At 56.7% G+C, this 19,429-nt stretch overlaps 1 protein-coding gene across 1 annotated transcript in view; it reads right to left on the bottom strand.

Moving 5' to 3' along the window:
* Positions 1–19,429, bottom strand: part of PDE10A (phosphodiesterase 10A) — a 177,408-nt gene that overhangs the window by 53,554 nt on the left and 104,425 nt on the right. Inside the window, 1 exon segment of the mRNA XM_028504006.2 lies at positions 9,802–9,830. Coding sequence (XP_028359807.2) covers positions 9,802–9,830 — 29 coding nt within the window.

The following is a 19,429-nucleotide window of genomic DNA, read 5'->3' on the forward strand; positions in this document are numbered from 1 at the left end:
AGCAGATAACTTAATCTGTAAAAAAGTGCAAAAAATTTGCTGAGTGAAACATCATAAGATGTTAGAAAAAGTCACCCTGCCCTGGCTGAGGTGGCTCAGTGGATTGAGCACCAGCCTGTGAACCAAAGGGTCGCTGGTTCAATTCCCAGTCAGGGCACAAGCCTGGGTTGCAGGCCAGGTCCCCAGTAGCAGGCGCACAAGAGGCAACCACACATGGATGTTTCCCTCCCTCCCATCCCCCCTTTCAAAAAATAAGCTATCGGGCTTGCCTTCCTAGGTTGCTGGCCCAAGGACAGCCCCTGAGAACTGGAAAAATCGAGTGAGACTCGATCACTCCCGGCTCACAGCGCCCCCAGGCGCCCTGCACTCAGAGAGACGGACAGACACACTCCCCAGGGCACGTTCCCCTCCCTCCACACCACGCGGGGACTTTTCGCCTCGGAAACGGTCTCAAGCCATCCTTCTCTTTCCTGCCCACTCAGACATCTTTCTCCCAGAGGTCTGTGACTTGCTGTGATCCTCAGGAAACAGGTGGAACTAGAATACACAAGCGCAAGGATGGATGCACCGGCTGGCCACTGCACGGAGAGGCCCCGGCGGTCTGGACGGTCTGTCCCGCGGGGGCACTCTGCCAGCACCGGGGGCACGCGCGCGTGAGCGAGCTTCACCTCCGGCCCCGAGGAAGCGGCACGCAGTTGGGAGAGGAGGAGTGGGTGAACTGCGGGGTGGGCCGGACGGCACAGGCGGGACACGGAAAGGGGAGGGGGAGGGGGAGCGCTGACTTTCCAACAGGACCCGGGAGGGGGGTCTCTGTGGCGCTTGGCGTACGGACAGACGCACGCGGTGTGCTGGGCCGCCCCCAGCTGTCCTGGAGGGGCTGCCGGTCACCCACCCCTCTCTGTGCTCCTGTCCGGTAGAGGGACCCACGCGCGCGCGGGGGGCCCCAGGAAATGACGTGCAGAGGATGACGTGTGAGGACCCCCCACACACCAGAGAGCAGTGGGAAGTGGGAGGCAGGATAAGGGCGGAGGCACAGGCCTGAGGGGGCCGCACCACGCAGAGACCCCCCGCCCCACCCCCACCCCCCGGGCTCCGTGCAGTTTTAGATGGGCGTTTGGGAGACTCGTTCTCAGAATCTGGCGGGACCCCCACAGTGCAGGGTCCCCACCTGGGAAACCTGGGGACAGCTCCCCATGCAGAGCGCGCAGAAAGAGGCCCTTTCTGGGACCGGAGCAGGGTGTGGGGGCGGGGGGAGAGGGGTGGAGGCCAGCTGTCACCACGTCTTCCGGAGAGAAAACTCTGTCACACCCAAGCGAGAACCAGAAGACGCCGGGGTGCGAGGGTACACTACTGGGAGGTGCCCTTCAGCCACGTCCCTGGGCTCTGGCGTTCTCGTGTGCGGAACAAGGAGGCTGAAATGCGTGGTCTTTTCAGTACCTCTCGACGCCCACTACGAGAAGCCGTGACCCCAGTTTGCGTTGTTTGAGCTTCAAATGCTTATCTTTAACCTCACAGTGGGGCTACACACCCAGTTTCCTCTGACTACCAGTGACAACTGCATAAACACCATCACAAAGAATGCCTTACTGCAATTACTATCTGTGTGAACGTGATGCCTGTACGACGCAGAACTACACAGACCAACGTGCACGAGCGGGCCGAGCTGCTGCCCCGGGGGCTGCTGGGACGGGAGAGGCAGGGGGACACAGACAGGCACGCGGCCAGTCACGCACTTCCAACACGCCGCTGGGGAAACGGCGTCACGAGGAAAGCTCACGGAGGGGTCAGTTCGGTCACGTAAACTTTCAGCTCTGTGGCTTGAGTGCCGGCCATTCACAACAGCCTACTAATGGTGTCATCAAGAACTTGACCTTTTGAAGCATTTTTAATTAAGGGTACCGGCGTGACACTGGTTAATAGTGTCACACAGGTTCCAACTGCGCTGTTGTCTGACCCTCAGACTGCACTGTGTGCCCACCACCCAAAGTCAAGTCCCCCTCCCCACGTGTCTGACCCCCTGACCCTGCCCACTGACCCCGGCCCTCCCCTCTGTGCCCATGGTCCCACCACACCGTTGACTCCACAGCACCCTCTAGCTGCCACTGCTGTCTGGGAGTGCCCGTGAGGGGCATGTGGGGGCACACACCTGCGATGCCCCTCCCTCCACATGGGCGGAGCCCCGAGGCGGCGGGAGGAACCCAGCGGCATGCCACCCCTCAAGCCTTGGGGCCGAAGTGGACACCGAGACCCTCAGCTCCAGTCCCCGCCGACTCGCTCAGGCCTGGCGCTCCCTCAGGGCACACCCACCGATGACAGGGCCTCGCCAAGACACGGCCCCTCGGACAGGACTCCGGCTGCGACCTCTGCGGGCTGTGCTCCCGGTGGCTGCGTCTCCCAGGAAACGCTGGCGCACCCGCCTGCCGTGAGGCCTCAGAGGCTGGGGGGAGGGCCGGTCTGCCCGGACGCACTGGAGTGACCCCGCCTTCCCACGCCGGAGGCAGACGCTTCGCCAGGGGAGGTCAGAGGCATGGCGAGAGGCCACGGGAGTCTGAGTGAGACACGGACCAAGGTCTGCCACCCGGGGCGGGCACCCCGGCTCTTCAAGGTGTCGCCCCGACACCTGGGAGGCCACAGCAACACGCTGGGGGAAACACCGCAAGCTGGTGTGACTTTGGATAAACCCTTAATCGCATGCAAAACGGCCCCCAGTTTTCAGCAGAAACCTCAATAGCTAGACAATACCTTCTCATCGCTGCTTACAATGTCCTGCCGTTTTCTGTTTTCCTATCATGTTTTACTTTGACGTGATTTCGGACGTGCAGAACACTGCAGGAGCAGCTCGGGGAGCGCCTGCACACCGGCGCTTACCTCCACTCTGGCGCGCCCACCGCGCCCCCCTCTCGGCAGGTCGTCCACCTCCCTTCCCTCCCTCCCTCCCTCCTTCCTTCCTTCCCTCCTTCCTTCCTTCCTTCCCTCCTTCCTTCCTTCCTTCCCTCCTTCCTTCCTCTCTCTCTCTCTCTCGCCCGTGAGGGCACAACTCCACAGCACACTGGTCCATACTTTGCAACCCACCATTTCCCTCGTCTCTTCCAACTCGCTCCAGTCACTCCAGGGTCACAGCTGCCCCTGAGGTCCCTGGTGCCCTCCGTGGGGCCAGGGCCAGGGGCCTCCCTGCCACCCCGCAGCCTCTGGCACAGCCAGGGCTCCCTCACCAGAGCGCTCCTCCGCCACGAGGGGGATGCACATGGCCCTGCGTCCACCTGCCTCGGGGACGAGGCCGGTCAGCGCTGCCCCTCGCTGACTGCCCTTCTCTGCGAGTCTCCCCGGGAGTCGGCCGTGTGGGCCGTGCCCCAGCTGCCCTCCGCAGCCCCCTTTCTCCTTCAAACCCCACCCACTCCCGGGTGCTCTGCGCACCTGCTGTCTGTGGACGGTTGTTAAATCACCCATGCTACTAAAGACTCCCCGACGTACCTCTCTCAGTCACACCATCCCCCTGCGCTCGACTTGCCACCCAGCTCCTGGACGTCTGTCTCCCTTTGGAAATCCGTCAGGTGTCCCTAACTCAGCGCCTCCCAAACCGAGTCCCTGATGCAGGCCTGCCCTCCCGCACACGCTCAGGTGCCAGTCGGGAGGCCCCGCCCCCAGTCCGGCGGCCGGGGGGGGGGGGGGGCGGGGGGGGGCTCGGGACGTGGATGCCGTCACTTCTCCTCCCTTCCTTTCCCCAACCACACGTCCAGTCAATCAGCACCGCGTGTGGACGCTGCCTCCAAAGGCATCTACCTGCAAGTCCCTCCCTGAGGTCCGGGGACCCCCCACCTCCGGTGTCTCCACCCTGGCGCTCGCCGGTTCGCCCTCCGCAGGACTGCCGGCAGAGCCTGCCACCCACCCGCCGCCACCCGTGGCGGGAGAAACGGGTCTCCCAGAGCAGCCGGGCTGCCGACTTCGGGTTTCTGAGCTCAGGTCTGCAGGGGTCAAACGGGTGGGTAGCTTTTCCGTTCTAACTTTTGTGCCATGAACCACTTTCCTCTTGGAATGAGCTCTTTTCCTACCTTTGGACATACATACTTTCTATTACGTGGGAAGATTTTTCATCTTTAATGTCCAGTGGAATTATTCAATAAAAGATTCTGGGTATCATGTCAGTTTTGGTTCACTCTTAATTAATTTCTTCAGTTTTTTTCATGGTTAACAGTATATTTAGGTCCCTTAACTCTTTTTCTATCAGTTTTAATGATTTACAATTTTCTCAAAATTGGCCCTTTCCTCTAAATTTTCAAAAGCATTTGTGTGTGTGTATATATAGTATTTTTATGAAATTATTAACAATCATGCCCTAGCTGGCGTAGCTCAGTGGATTGAGCGCGGGCTGGGAACCAAAGTGTCCCAGGTTCGATTCCCAGCCAGGGTACACGCCTGGGTTGCAGGCCAGAACCCCCAGCAACCGCACACTGATGTTTCTCTCTCTCTCTCTTTCTCCCTCCCTTCCCTCTCTAAAAATAAAAAAATGAAACCTAAAAGAAAATCGCCCTATGTATAGTCACATGCCCTTTGTCATTCTTTAATGTTTGTATTCTCTTATTTCTTCCACAGATGGACAAAGACAGTCTCTTTTACTGACCTATTTCAGGAAACACCTTTTGCGTTATTAACCAAGTCAATATTTTAAATTGTGAGCCATTAATTCCTTCCCTTCTAAACGCTTCCCCTCTGCTTTTCAAGAGTTTAATTTGGGTCCTCTAAAATGACTGTAAGATATCAATTCCATCCTATTTTGGCTGTGTCCCTTAGGTCTGGTAGACCTTATCCCCATTTTACATTTTAGGCTTTGAAAATTGTGTTTTAAAAGATGACCCAGATAAGTGCAGGCAAAGCAGGGACTCGAGTCTCAGCGTGACGACACCGCCCCAGAGCAGCTCTGGTGCGAGTGTCACGAAATACGCAGAGACGCAGGTCCCACCAAAGGAAAGAGTTACTTAACGTGGGGAAGTATGCCTGCTTGCTTTAAATAAAAATATGCAGACAATGCCAAGCCACGTACAGACAAGAAGATTATTTAATGGGTGATTTATTTGGGTTAAAGCAAAACGTTAAACTGGAGGAGGAATTTGCTAAGCCCACTTAGCCATGTGTATTACAAGCCATAAAATAGCCACGTCCTTCGACCTCGTAACTTCAAGCCGTAGCATTTTTCCTTAGGACCCATTCCACAGAAGTAAAGCTGCTAAACACAGGAAAACATTCAGTCTACAGAAAATAAGAAACGATCGAAGGATTCAACAGCAGAGAGAGCAAGTAAAAGCTTACCCCGCGGGAACGCAAAGGGAGTTTCCCAGGACCGCCGGGAGCCACTGAAGGCAGCGCTGGACCGCCGGCACCGTCAGACACCCCCGGCGCGGGAGCGAAAGGCGGAGACACGGGCAGGACAGGCACCACCGTTACTACCATGTGAGTGAGCTCGTGGGAAACGAAGGCCAAAAGGAAACATTCCCGCTCTTCCTGACCGGCTCAAGGGGACGTCAGTGTCATTTCAGAAACCTCGTTCTGCCGTGTAAACGACCGTGCCCGTGTCCGCAGCGCTGGAGGAGCCGCATGAGGACAGGCCAAACGCGGAGCGCCAGGCCACGCAAGAGTGACCCTCGGCCTCGGGCCCAGCAGCGGGACCCGCTGGAGCCACGGGCTGACCCACGGACGATGTGACCCACGGACGGGCGAGCGAGAGGGGCCTGGTCTGACGGCCCGTCCTCTCGGACGCACGGAGGCTGCCGTGACGTGAGGACGATGAAGACAGCCGAGGGCTGCGGGTTCCAGGGAAGGAAAGCTCTGGAACAGCTGCCCATTCCGGAGCGAGGGCGGACACCACCTGCCCGCAAACGCAGCTGCGGCGGGACGGACAGACAGCACCACAGGGGCAGAGGCAGGGGCAGAGGCCTCGGGGCCCGGCCCGGGCGGGCGGCACAGGCTGAGCATCTGCCGCGCCCGGAGAAGTCGCAGACGCGCTCGGGGCAGCCACCCGCCCAGGGGCCTGCGGCCCGGGCCCTCCTCCTCTCCCAGTTGCTCCTTCCCCCAGGGAGGCAGGCCGCCGTTCCTCCCACAGACTCATCCAGAAACCCTGGAGTCCTGAGGTCTCCCCGCAGGGACTAGTGGTCAGCAGGCTCCTTCAGATGCGGCTCAAGGTGACCTCACCCCGGGACGCAGCCACGGGCACCCGCGCACCCAGGGAACGCCTGCCCCAGGGTTCTCCCCTCCCGAGAGGAGGGAGGGAGGTGTCTCTGGGCCGGCCCTGCCCAGGCCCCGCAGCCTCGGAAGAGCAGCTGCGCTGCAGAGGAGGGAAACCCCACCACCCAACCCGCAGGGCCCACCCTCTCTACAGAATGTGTTACCAGAAGAAGTTTCACATTTCAAAGAGGAAATCAAGAAGCTGTACAAATAAACACAAAAGACCTGAAGGGCAGGGAGAAGATTCCGTGTGTGTGGTCGCCAACACCTTCCACAGACGCAGCCAACGCCCCTGCCCTCCCCGGGAAACCGGGCCGTGCATTCCCGGGGCGACCAGGCGAGGCCCTGACCCCGCTGCCATTAGCGGGGACCAGACCCGAAACGTCAGCCCTACAACCTCAGCTTCGATCGCACCGTCACCAAGCAGCGTGACCTCCAGCGAGTAAAACCAGACTCTGTGAAGAAGAAAAAGCTTCATCTCCAATGCTGAGACAGAGAAACAGAAAGGAAGGGAGAGGAACAGACAGACAGAGTGACAGAGACACAGAAAGACAGAAAGAGAGAGATGCCCCGGGCTCCCGCAGGTCGGTGCTGCCATCCCAGCCTGGGCCGAGGGGCTGCCACCCCCAGGGACCCCCAGCACGCTGCCCTGGGAATGGAGGAACCGGCCACCCTCCCTGGTGGTCGGCTGCCTCTACCGAGCCCTTCCCCCGGGCCCCGGGAGCCACCGTCCCTGCCACAAACCCGCTGTACCCTCGTCCTCCACGGCCGCACTCCGAAGCCGCCCCGCCCTCCCGACGGACGGAGGTGCACACTGCAGGCCGCACAGGAGAGGCGCTCAGCGGGCAGACGCCTTTGCCAGCGCGGTGACGAGCGTGTTACAAACGCGGGCAGAAGACGGGTTCTCCCAGGAGAAAGAGGAGCTGGAGTTCTGTGACTTGCCCTGCCTCGCTTCATTAAACAACCAAAGAAAAAGGCCGAGAGAAGTGGGGCCCCTGGGGCCCCGTGCCGTCAAGTTCAAGGCAACCTCCCCGGACGTACCAGTGAAACCAAACTGAAGAGCATCACCACACCTTGCTCACAGTGCCCCTTCCCCAGAAACGGCACTGTTGCTGAAATCGGTAAATGGCTCTCGGCGGGAGGGGAGGACACCACCCCCTCCCTGCCCCGCCGGGGACCCTGAGGCTGGGTCCGCACCCTCCCTCCGTGCAGCGGACCCTGCATTTGCAGCAGCAGCAGCGCTGAGCAGGAGCCCAGGCCGCTGTGGGGCTCCCGGGCAGGCCCCGGAGCTCAGCCCCCGGAGGCACCACAAGAGGGGCACCGTCCTGCGCTGCCCCAGCCCGGGAGGGTGGACACACACCTGGGGGCCAGCACAGCGACACACTTCCGTCAGCCCCCATGCTGATGGAAGGACGCCCCACCACCCCGCTCGCAGGCCCAGGGGCACCGCTGACCCCGCAGCCAGCCCTGCCACCCGGCGTCGACCAGAAGAACCGTCACAGCACTGACACCCACAGTCAGCAAGGGAAGGGAACCCTAACTACACGTACAAACCTAACCCCACTTCAAGATAAAAAACATTTAAAAATAAATCAACAAACAGCCCCCCAGCATACACAGCAGCACCCCCAAAGAAAGGGAAAAACACCAGGGCCACATGGGGTGTCCGCATCGCCGGGGCGTGCCCAGGGCGAAGCTAGTTCTACGTGTGAGACGACGGCCATGTGCAAGGCCAGTTTCAGCCAAGACTCTGCTTTGCAAGCTCGAGAAACTAAAGAGCTGACAGCAGGAAATGATCAATGACATCGTAAAAAAAGACTGAAATGCAGAGAAGGCACCAGAAGACAGGAGCAAGCCTGGTTTCAAGGGCCGCCATGGTCTAAGCGGCGTGGGAAATGGCCCGGAGCAGAACCGGGACCACGCCGCGGGCTCCAGAGTGGGCGCACAGCTGGGGGCGCAGGAGACGGGAACAAATCCGACGGCAGGGAACCAACATCCCAGGAGGCAAACAGGAGCCCCCTAAATCAGAGCGACCTTCCCGCCGCCCTCAGGAACCACCGTGTACGCGCCGCGGCAGGCTGCGCAGGGAGACTCGGCTCAGGCGCGCCCTGCCCCGGAAGCCGAAGCCAGTCTGGTCTTTAGGGAACATGGATGCGTGGCTCTCCTTCCTGCCGCCAACGACGTGTACACGCACCCCTGCTTCCGAGACCCGGGCAGCAGCGTGGCCGGTACCGCCCCCCTCCCCCACCCGGTGTCTGCCTCACGTGCCCCTGGGAGAAGGCTCCCTTTATCCTCAACCGTCACCCCCAGCCCAAGGGGCTGCTCCCAGGAGCCGCAAACATGCCCGGCTGACCCGTCCACCCCTCGGCACCACGAGGTGGAGCGCTCGCTCCCGGGACTCTCCAACCGGGAGCCCTGACATCGGGGTGACGTCAGCAAGAAGGCGCCCGGCCAGACCCGGAGACGACAGAGACTCGGCATCGGCTGGGACAGAGGACGCTCTGCCCGGACGCCGGCAGAGACCCTGGTGACGTCAGAGACTGCTTTCTGCAAAGGACCGAGACTACGGGAATGGCTCCATAGGCACGGCCACACGGAAGCACGTCGGTCACAGCTCAAGACAAAGAGTGTGTGACGACCTCTTGTACGTGGCTTTGTTAGATGCAATTTTGACTGATTATTTTCAGTATCTGACCCACCTGTAAGATCTGTATCTGCATACAGAACACACAAAATACGCCTCACGCGTCATTAATTCTGCTTGAGCAGCAGTAAACACAGTGTGCTGAGTGCTTTCGGTGCCCGTCCCCCAGGGGCTTTCAAGTCTGCTAAGTCTCTCAGAGTTAGCGCTAAGTATTCTCCTGGACACGACAACAGTTCGTTTAGTACGTCTAAACAGCCCTGGCTGGCGTAGCTCGGTGGATGGAGCGCGGGCTGCGAACCAAAGCATCGCAGGTTCGATTCCCAGTCAGGGCACATGCCTGGGTTGCGGGCCACGGCCCCCAGCAACCACACATGGATGTTTCTCTCTCTCTCTTTCTCCCTCCCTTCCCTCTCTGAAAATAAGTAAATAAAATCTTAAAAATATATATATATATACGTCTAAACAGGCTAGAAACTCGTGTCTCTGGTGCCCAAGGGGTCGCCGTTTGTTCCCCCGCAGAGAAGGTGCCTGGACTCAAAGGCAGGGTCAGCCAGTCACGCATGTGACCCAGCCACGGGGCATGGGCCATGGGGAAGGCAGCGGCTGCTTCGTGGCCCAGGCGACAGCTGCCACGTGGGTGGGCAGCATGGCGTCGCCTCAACCATGGCTTTCCGCGAGCCCAGGGCCCCGTCTTGACACGCGGTCTCACGGTTTCTGCGTGCTGGCCACTGGTCCAGAAGACCCCCCCTGGGGTCAGTCCTGAGGCTCCGCACTGCGACCGCCACGCCCGCCGACCTGGTCCCACAGGAGTGAGTGCCACGTGGGGAGAGCTGCCGCCATCGTCCTCCCGACCCTTGAACACGTCCCAGCCCCGAGATGCTGCGCACGACGGGACTTACTTCCCGCCCGGTGACCGCACAGACCACGCTCACGGTACTCACCCTGCTGACTTCCTTAGGCGCCGTCTCGTCTGGGGGAGGGGAAGGAAGGGAAAACACAGTTAGAAACTCGGAGCAGTCGGAACACACAGCGCAGCATCCACGCGCAACACAGTGCAGGCTCCTCTGCAGAGCTTCTGCTTAAGCAATCTAGAATTTCGTTCCTTAATCCTGTCACAACAAGTTCGGGGCTCCGTGTGCACGCTAATTCCAGAGGGACATGAGACAGCGCAGCTTGCTGGTCATTTCCAGAGTCTCTGTAAACCGGCCGGGCCTGCGAATGCTGCCGCACGCGCCACGGTTTGCCCACGCACACGCAGACAGAGGGAGGCCTGTGACACCTCAGTGTGCTGATTACACAGCCTTCATGCACATCCCAAGTGCCCACGGACACCCGTGCCGCAAGGGTGATGCCAGCGCCTCCTGCTGAAACACGGCACGTGCCCGTGCGGCACCCCGGTGGGAACACCGCCCCTCTGGACGGCGGGCCTGGCCGGGGGCGGGCGTCCACACCAGCTCGTCGGCACCAGTTCCTGGCGCAGTGAGACCCGAGGGTCACGGCGGGCCGGGGGAGGCCCGCTGAAGGGCCCTCCCCATGGGGCTGGCCGCCTGGCAAGAGCGTTCCTGTGTGGCCAACAGGGTGCAGGGTGCAGGGAACCGGCCACGACTCCACCTGTGGCCCAGCGGTTCCGGCTGTCCCATGCCCAGGTCACTGGTCCCGACCCACGGAAAGTGTGTCTGCGTGGCCTCTCCAGACCCTGCGGGGAGGCAGCCCTCCCCCCACCTGCTGCTGCTGCCGGCGTCTCATGCAGCGATCCGACCTCGTCCGAGGCCAGCACGGGCGCACACTGCTCACGCCCACTCCAGGCGCATCGCGTTGCTTCCAAGCACAGCCCGGCCGGTCTGCACACCGATAAAACACGCCCCCCAGTGAGCTCCAACGGGGGTGTGGTTCTTCTTTCTCTTGTAGCAGCCTCGCTCACTCACCACCGGGTCTGCTGGTCCCTGTGTTCTCTAACCTCTCTCCGGCTGACTGCTCACCCACCGCGTCCACACCACGTCTGGCCCCAAACCACACACCAACCAGGAGCCCCCGAGCTCATCCCCAAATCCAGGATCTGCCTGGACAGTCATGCCCCCACACACACAACACACATACACACATGCTAACACATGCACTCACACAACACACAGACGCACACAGCACACACATAAGCATGCTCACACACAAGCGTGTACGCACGCCCTCTCCCACCCAGCTGGTCCTTCAAGAGTGCCCCGCCCATCACGCCGCTCAGCTGCTGCAGACGCTCGGTACACCGTGTGCCCACGCGGGCTCTGCACGGACGCCCTCGGAGCCCCCTGCCACTCGCCACGCTGGGACGGGGGTCCGGCAGTGAGTGCCCAGTGAGAAGCACCTCTGTGTGTCGTCCTCTGTTACACACAGCGGCTTACACACTTTTCTTACAGCTCTGCAGTGATCTGGCGGTGCCGCCGACATCCCTGGGAGTAAGCGTGGTATCGGAGAACGCTCACCTCCCACCTCACTGAAGGCCCGTCACAGAGACGCTGCACTCGCTGTTCAGCCCCCAACCCCTCACCCGCCTCTCCTAGGCCTCTCTGACGATGTTTGTCTTCATCATCGCCACAGACTCATTAATAACAGATTCTGAAGTTAAGGAGGCCTGTATGCTTTCGATCCCTTCCAAGTTTTCAGCTAAGACATTCAGTGAGATGGCGGAAAATGCAGGTGAGCAGCAGCAGGTGTGAGCAGCAGCAGGCGTGAGCGGCAGCAGGGGCGGGAGCAGGGGCGGGAGCAGGCCCCTGCCAGGGCCGCGGCAGCCACCCGCTGCTCCGTGTGAGCGCCAGCTCACGGGCGGAAGCGTGTGCCGTCCACACGTCTGTGTGAGTGTCCCTTTGGCTCTGCCGACGTGTATTTAGAAAAAACTTTTTTGCCTAATGGATAGTTGAACGTACTTGAAAGAATATTTTAGCTGAATGCCAGATTCCTCGCCATATGCCGTGATTTAGAAATGCGTCCTCTCTCTCTTCCTCCTCCTCAGACGTCCTCAGATAATTTTCATGCAATGAACGTCAAGTCCCCTGCATTTGCAGAACTGCTGTTGCAGCTGAGAACGTTAACGGCCACGGTGAAAAGTCCGCCCGGAGGGGCCCCTGCCTCCCGCTCCCTGTGTGGGGAGCTCTCGCTCGGCTGACGGCTGCCGCCCCAGGGACACTGGAACAAGTCAAAGACTCATCCCCTCCCGTTCCAAGGGGGGCTGCGCGGTGAGGAGCCTCGGGGGCTGAGACCAGGAACAGCGTTTGCAGCCCAAAGCGGCAGGCACTGGGGGCTGAGGCGGCTCCTCCCACCACCCCGTAAGTCTGCAGTGAAACAACATCCAGACAATGCAATTTGACACTGAAAACTTTTTTTCCCACAAAGACACTTTCAAAGGAACTGAGAAGAAACAGGCCCCGGTCTCCACACGCCCTGCCTGACTCTGTGCAGGTCACCCCGGGCGGGGCGGGGGAGGGTGAGGGCGGAGAAGACCCCTGACCCCGGGTGTCTGCCCACTCCCAACACGCACCCGGGACTGGCCTGCTGGCGCTGCCACATGGCTCAGCAGGGACGCTTGCTTTACAGGAAAGGCCAGGGGGACGACAGGAAGGAAGGGAATCACCATGGATACCGGATTCTGAATCATTCATGAACAATTAATCCGCCACAAAAATGCTCACCCAGCAGAAGCTAATTTTTATGCAGCCTCAGGGTTCCGTGAGCATGTGCTTATTCAGCCAACACCTACTACAAATCCACCGTGCGCCAGACACTCACCCTGCTTTCTAGGGGCTCACACTCCAGTGAGGGGAATAAAAAAACAGAGGAAATAATTTTGGAAGTAGACTATCTATGTTTACTAAAGAGAACTGTATGTTAAAAAGAAGAACCCATCTTAAATCTAAAAATCATCTTAATTTTTTTAAAGCTTTAGGAAGGATAATAGCTCATGCAAAAAAAAAAAAAAAAAAAAGGAGAAAAAAACCCTGGTGAACTTCCTAGTAAGTACACCCTTCATGGTAAGTACTTATTTTGGAATATTTTATAAATCTTTATAACAATACATATATTTATACTTTCCTTTGTGTGATCACTCTCGATATTCCTTTTATAAGCAGTGGGATTTTAGGAATGAATCCAAGTGTATAACTAGAACTTAAAGGAATTTATATTATGATGGTTGATTTAGTGTTCAGTGGCTGTTTATAATATTCTTCAGCACTCTGAATTAAGATCCTAGAAACAGGAGGAAATTCCACCGAAACTCACAGACTTCAGAATTAAAAGGAATTATTACATTTCCTTACAATTTGATCCATAAGGACTACAGACAAAAGTAAACACTATTAAACGACAAAATATGAAGAGAAAACTTAGAGTAAACAAAATAAACTCCTTAGTTACAGGAGATCTAAAGAAGACCCACTTAAAATCAAGCATTATTAGCCCGCCCTCTTAACGCCGTAGGCAGCGCATCCGTCTCATGAAATCGAGCATTAAAGAGCTGAAAAGGATTTTGATTGATCCTCATAATCCTTAAGTATTTTTATTCTTAGTTGATGTTTAAACATTTCCTACTAAAATAGAAAGATTTAAGTAGGCTTGCAATTTAAAAAAATATAAATACAACACGATCCAAAAGTGCAGCTGCTAAAAATGATGATGACTGTTTATTTTTATAATTTCACATAATTTGGTTAAGTTAAAATCAAGGGAAAAGCAGAACTATATATGAGCCTATGTTGCCTAAAACATATGTATTAGCCTACATATGTATATAAATATACACACACAAACTGGTTTAAATTATAAATTTTTTTCTACAGTATATCATGTCATCTCACAAGCCTGAAATTAAAAAATGTGCCCACATATGCTTCATATACGTGTAAATATGTGTTAAGAGTATCCCTGGGTGGTGAGATTATGGGACCTCCTCGTTCTTCCACTCACATTTCTGAATTTTCACAATCACAATGAACTGCAGTGAACTTCAGCTGGCACGCTGGGTCCTCCCCACCTCTCCCAGCCCCCGGCGCACACCCGCACCGGTGGGGCGGACACGGGAGCCGTCAGCGGGGGCGCGGTCGGGACTGGGGCCCCAGGGCTCCCAGAGGCAGCCCCCTCACCGCTCCCGCCTATCCGTGCCGGCCTGGGTGCTCCTGGTGGGCAAACCCGGCACCGAGAGAGCACCCTGAGGCACCCTGAGTGTCCGATGTCCCCCGAGGCGAATCACTGCCACACTCGAACAAGAAAACACGTCACTTTGGTGCCACAGAGAAGAAACAGCATAAACAAAAACAAGTAACAGAGAATATGCAAAGTCAAGTGACAGGAAAAAAAGAAAAACAAAGGAAACTGTAACTGAAAATCCGCAACATGAAAATCCAGGATGACACATGTCTCAGTAGCCAAAGTAAAACAGGAAACTATGGGTGATGGGGGTTTTACTGCTTAACATACAGCAGATGAACTGGAGCATTATGGGAGATTTCCTTTCCCTCGGCCATGAGCTCTGTAGAGGTTAGCACTATGCTCGCCATCTGCCTCACACAGACGAAGACATTTCAAAGTTGGTCTTTGTTACGCTGTTGTTAAGAAAAAACTGAAGTCTGGTATTAAAAATACTGCACGTAAAGTCCTACGATGGCCAGAGGAATCCTGAGAAGAAAGAATGGAGCTGGAGGTATCACATGCCCTGACTTTCAATTATACGACAGAGCTATGGTCACTAAAACAGCATGGCATTGGCAGAGAGCAGACAGTCCGATGAAAGAGAACTGAAAGCACAGTAAAAAAAAAAAAAAAAAAACAAACACGTATATAGGCAAGTAATTTTTGACAAAGGAGGCAAGAACACCCGATGGATAAAAGAAAGCCTGGTACACTACATAGAAGAAAACGTAGGTGCTCGAGTTACAGGCCTTGGCCTTAGAGAACACTTTACGAGTCTGGCCTGAAAGACAAGCGAAGCGAAGGCAAACATGAACCAGTGGGACCGCGTCGCACTAGAAGGCTTGTGTAGAGCAGCAGATGGAAGCGCCAGCGAAGCAACACGGCAACCAAGCCAACGAACGGGAGAAGAGAGCCGCACACGACGGCCCCACCAAGGACCACGCAACTCCACACCGAGCGAACAGTCCAGTGAAAAGTCAGGCAGAGGGCCTACACAGACGCTTCTCCCGAGAACACAGATAAACGGCCAACAGACATATGACGAGATGCTCAACTTCACTGGCTACTAGGGACATCAAAAGCACAAGACGCCACCTCACACTTGTCAGAACGGCTGCTGTCTCATTCCGTCACAAGTGCATGGAAGAAAAACAAAACAGTTACTAACAAGTGTGGGAGAGGCTGTGGAGAAAAGGGAACCTCACTCCCTGCCGGTGGGGATGCGGACTGGTGCAGCCACCGCAGAAAACAGTTCAGGGGTTCCTCAAAACATTAACAGAGTCACCATCTGACCCAGCCGCTCTGCTTCTGGATAGCTGCCGAAAAACACTCAAAAACATTTACTCGCAAAGATACATGCACCCCTATGTCCACTGCAGGGTTATTCACAGTGGCCAAGCCGTGGAGACAAACACAATGTCCTGTGACAGAGGACTGGACAGAGAAAACTCGGTGCATACACACTACAGAACACTACTCAGTCACAAGGAAAGGTGGAATTCTGCCCTTTGCTACGACACGGGTGGACCCTGAGAACGTGACGCTGAGCAAAACAAGTCTCTCACTCAAAGCTAAGAACCATGGGAGCTCGCTCCTACGTGACTCACAGACACGGACAGCAGTGTGGGGGGCCCCCAGGGAAGGGGGTGGGGGAGTAAAGGGGAAAGGGGCCCAGTATGCGGTGACGGGAGATGGCCTGACGTTGGGTGGTGGGCACGCAGTGCAATTATCACAGAAATGTGCCCTTGAAACCTATTATGACCTTGGTGACCAATGGCACCCCAATACACATAATTTTAAACAAGATTTCTGTATTTTAATGTTGCATGTTAAATAAGGACGACATCAGAATAAAGGGGGAGGCCAGACTCAAGGCCTGCACTATGAACTAAGGTTTAAAACTACACCCTGTATTCCAAATTCTAAGTTACGATCTTCACATAGCCTAAACCCAAAACCTCAGTAGGGATCGTGCTGAAAACTCTGAGCTGTATGACTCCATGTTCAGAGAATGCGTTTTGAACGATTTCTACCTAAAACAATTATTTCCTTGAAGCTGAGCACACGCTCATTTTTACTGGATCTTCCGTGGCTGAGCTCTTGGCTTTCCCTGCCGTGCCGCGGGGAAAGCGGGCGGTCCCAGGAGCTGCACCCCATCCACGCCGGGGGTTCGGAGGGGAGCGGCAGCAACCGAGAGAGGGAGGCGGCGCCCGGCCCTGGAAGGGCCTCACGGCACCTCCGTCCTTCGGCCTCACGTGCCATGTTCCTTGCGGGGGGGGGGCGGGGGAGGGGGGGTTCCAACATCCCTCGATGAGGCACGTCTGTCTTCTCACCGCAGAAAGGTCATAATTACTAGACTGGCCGCCCTTTTCATGCACGCCCATAAAGGTTTATGCTGGTGTCCCCCAACAACGAACCCACCCACAGGGACCTGTCAGACACCTGACACGTGCCGGACAGAGTAAAGGTCTCCGAGTGTCCCGCCGGACAGAAGGGAGGGGCTTAATGAAACTCCGTGGCTTCCAGAGAGCCACGGACGAGGAAGCCTCCGGCCCCGGGTGGTGGCGGGGCCATGTGGCGGCCACGCAGAGTCAGCCTGAGGGGGGAGCGGTGCCCGGCGACGAGGACGGAGACCACGGGGCGGCTCCGCACGAACCCCACTTCCAGGGGACACCGAGGCCACACTGGCCTTGTCCCCATCTCGTCCCAAGTGCGCATGCACCGCCTTCCCAGGGGCCACGGGACGCCCTCCTGCTCCCCGTGCAGTCTCCTCCAGGACGCTCCGGTGTCGTCCATTTAGAACCGATTTAGAATGTAAATGTGAGTTTCCCAGAGGAGCTCGTGTTCTCCATGCTTCCACAGCCGTTCCCGCTCGGTATTTTCAGTCTTCTTGCTGCGGCCTCTGCAACTGTATTAACCCCCAATAAATAGCTCTCGGGAGCCCCACAGTTTCTTTGTCCCTACACAGAAAGATAAGGGGTACCCTTTACCTAAAACTACTATTTAATTCTTTTTATCCTAAAGTGAAATTTATTTATATTTTCTTTTATTTAAGGACAGATTATTGGCTTTAGAAGGAGGGCTTTAGTAAGCTCGTTTCCTCAGCCTAGAGCTGCCCTATTTGTGTCTAGAGATACTGAGAAAGATCAAACTGGCCCATCGGGAGACAGGCCTCTGAGTCACGGAGGGGAGGACGCGACGCCACAGAAACAGGTGGAACTGCAAATGAGAAACCCAAATATGACAGCCAGCCGCTGTCCTGGCTTTCACAGTCCACCCAACCCTGCCTCCTGCAACAGAGCAACCCCGAAGAGGACCGCAGTCCCCACTGAGTGGCGAGGTCACTTCCAGACCACCCACCGAGCAGACGGAGGAAACCACCTGAGTGTGTTCAAGGCCGACGTCACACACACGCTAAAAGCTCACCCCTGCCACAACTTTCCAAACGAGAAGTGTTGCGGAGCGCTGGCTTCAGAGCACGTCCCTGTCCCTGTGTTACCGTGGAAACACACGCCACCGCCAAGACGGCCCTGGCGCATGTACACTTGGCACTACCGGCTGTCGCTGCAGGAAGCGGAGGTGTAGGACTCACAGCGCCGTCACTTCTCCGATGACAGGGTAGCCCACGACAGGCTCAGCTGCAGACGCCGAGGCTGAGGGAGCCTCAGCAGCAACGCGGTCACGTCGCCTCCCAACGAGTGAGCCGCAGGTGGGGCCAGCGTCGTCATTTTCGTCACCTCTGCCTGACGTCAGCACACCGTCGTCATGAAGGGTCCTGTATGCAAACATCGGGCAGCAGAGGGGCGTGGTGCCAAAACCTGTGGGCCCAGGGACTTCCCAGCACTGTAGTTGGGGACAAGCGAGGGAGCCTTTGCTGTGGTGGCAGGGCCGGGGGCCGGCACAAAGCGAGGCGACGGCCCCGGCTGTGCCAGCAGCCGCCGCGCTCTCCCCTGCCACGCACTACAGAGAAGTCTCTTGTATACACAGTAGGCAGCAAGCACTCGAGCGCTAGAACAGTCTAGGTGCCACACAGCAGTTCTGAAACTCTTGCGCACCTGCAGAAGAAAGCGCCAGTTCCGTTCCAGGGTGTCCTTGCAGAAACAGGCCATGGAGCTGAGCTTGCCCACTGACCATCAACGCGCGGCAGGAGTTCACCAACAGGTGGTCACGTGGGTCACCTCGGGGACAAGCGTGTCGTCCCCACCCTCAATGTGATGTAGTCTTTCTCGTCACTGATACTGGGTGGTTAGTTGGCAAAAAAGTGCATTTGGTTGTTTTCTGCAACATGGGTCTCATAGTGCTTAGTGGTCTTTAACTTCACGCAAAACCATTTTTTTAGACTGTATTGGTGAAGTTTTGTGTAGCCATTTTAATACTGAAGATGGGAGGAAATAAGCAACATTTTGGGCACATCATGCTTTGTTAGTTCAGGAACGGTAATGAAACACACAGAAAGAGCTGTGCCGCGTGTGGGGACGGCGCCGTGACTGGTCAAATGTGTCAGAAGTGGTGTGTGAAGTTCCGTGCCGGAGACTTCTCGCCGCACGATGCTCCGAGATTGGGCAGACCAGTTCCAGTCCATAGCCATCCAAGCGAGACATTAATTGAGAACAATTCATGTTCTACAACGTGAGAAACAGCCAACATACTCAAAATGTCCACATCAATAAACTTATTGGCGAACATTAAAAATGTGTCTCTCATCTTACAGAAAAAACCACACGGACTTTTTGGCCAGGCCAGTATTTTGAGACTCGGGAGTCCACTGAAGGCTGGCGGCGGCGAACTGCGGTCCACTCCCGTCAAGCCCGCCGGCTCTCAGCGCGGCGGCAGACCCCGCCCCCACCCCCAGCCACAAGGCCGGCCCCCGGGTGCCTGTTCTGGGGCGGCTCACACAGGCTCGCAGGAGTCAGGGTGGATGGAGACAGGCCCCGTCTCCCAAGTACTGGCGGTCTACACTCGGCACGGACAGCTATTTCTGACCTCAGAGGCGCAGAGAGGCGGGAGCTACCGTCACACCCTCCTGATCACAGACACTTCCAGGGACCTCAAAGAGCTGGGGCTGTTTGCACCCACACTTCCTTATCTTGTTCTCCTCTCGGTGGGGGGCATTCCAGGCAGTGAGGACTTCAAAGGCAGCTGCACACGCCATGCATGCACAGGGAAAGACACAGGCCGGAACACGGAGACCGCTGCAAGTGTGCACCTGCGGCTGACCCTAGACACGGAGGCAGCTTACAACCACCAAAACACAGAAACAAAGCACCTCAACACCTGGAGAAGGAGGTGATTCTGATCTATGGTTAGCTATTACATTCAAACATCCAATTTTAAACAAAAAAACCACAAGGCTTACCAAGTACCAGTAAAGTGTACCGCTCACTCAGAGGAAAGGTA

This window comes from Phyllostomus discolor, chromosome 4 (assembly GCF_004126475.2).
Source record: "Phyllostomus discolor isolate MPI-MPIP mPhyDis1 chromosome 4, mPhyDis1.pri.v3, whole genome shotgun sequence".
NCBI lineage: Eukaryota > Metazoa > Chordata > Mammalia > Chiroptera > Phyllostomidae > Phyllostomus > Phyllostomus discolor.